This window comes from Eimeria mitis, genomic scaffold (genome assembly GCF_000499745.2).
Source record: "Eimeria mitis Houghton genomic scaffold, Emh_scaff932, whole genome shotgun sequence".
NCBI lineage: Eukaryota > Apicomplexa > Conoidasida > Eucoccidiorida > Eimeriidae > Eimeria > Eimeria mitis.
Window position 1 is genome coordinate 4,974 of NW_013576870.1, and position 698 is coordinate 5,671.

A 698-nucleotide genomic window follows, 5' to 3' on the forward strand; every position below is an offset into this window, starting at 1 on the left:
TGCTGCTGCTGCAACCGCTGCTGCTGGTACTGGTGTAACAACTGCTACAACAGCAGCAGCAGCAGCAGCAGCAGCTGCTGCTGCTGCAGCAGCAGCTGCTGCTGCTGATAGTTAAGCCCAACATGTTGCTTCAGCGGGAGTGAGGTCGCTTCTCTCCTCCCCTCTGTGGGCCTATGAGTGCAGCAGCATCTGCTGCTGCTGCTGCTGCTGCTGCTGCTGCTGCAGCTGCTGCTGCTGCAGCTGCTGCTGCTGCTGCTGGAGCTGCTGCTGCTGTTGCTGCTTCGCTATCGTTTGCCGTGTGCTGCTGCAGTGTCTGTTGGTTGTGCTGAGAGGCCTCCTCTTTGTATTAGCTGCTCAGGAGTTGCAGTTGTTGTTGCTGCTGTCGTTGCTGCTGCTGCTGCTGCTGCTGCTGCTGCTGCCCATGGTTGCACCTGTAGCTGCTGCAGCGCCCTGAGGAGTGCAGGAGTGGCTGTCTTTGACATTTGCATTTGCTGCAGCTGCAGCAACTGCTGCTGTTGCAGTTGCTGCTGCAGCTGCTGCTGCAGCAGCTGCTGCTGCTGCTCCTCTTCGCTTGCTTCTATCAGTCTATTGCTGCTCTTCTCATCTCCATACCCACCACAAACACCAAACCCTATTTCTTCTTTCCTTGACTCAGTCGGCGCTTGAGGGGCCCCTGGGGGCCCCCCTCTGAGTGCCTC

At 58.2% G+C, this 698-nt stretch overlaps 1 protein-coding gene across 1 annotated transcript in view; it reads right to left on the minus strand.

Moving 5' to 3' along the window:
- Positions 1–284: 284 nt before the first annotated feature.
- The window catches only part of EMH_0025630 (uncharacterized protein), a gene marked incomplete at both ends in the record, with an annotated part of 2,349 nt that continues 1,935 nt past the window's right edge, over positions 285–698 (minus strand). The window contains one exon of the mRNA XM_013502469.1: positions 285–695. Coding sequence (XP_013357923.1) covers positions 285–695 — 411 coding nt within the window. The remainder of the gene's footprint in view (positions 696–698) is intronic.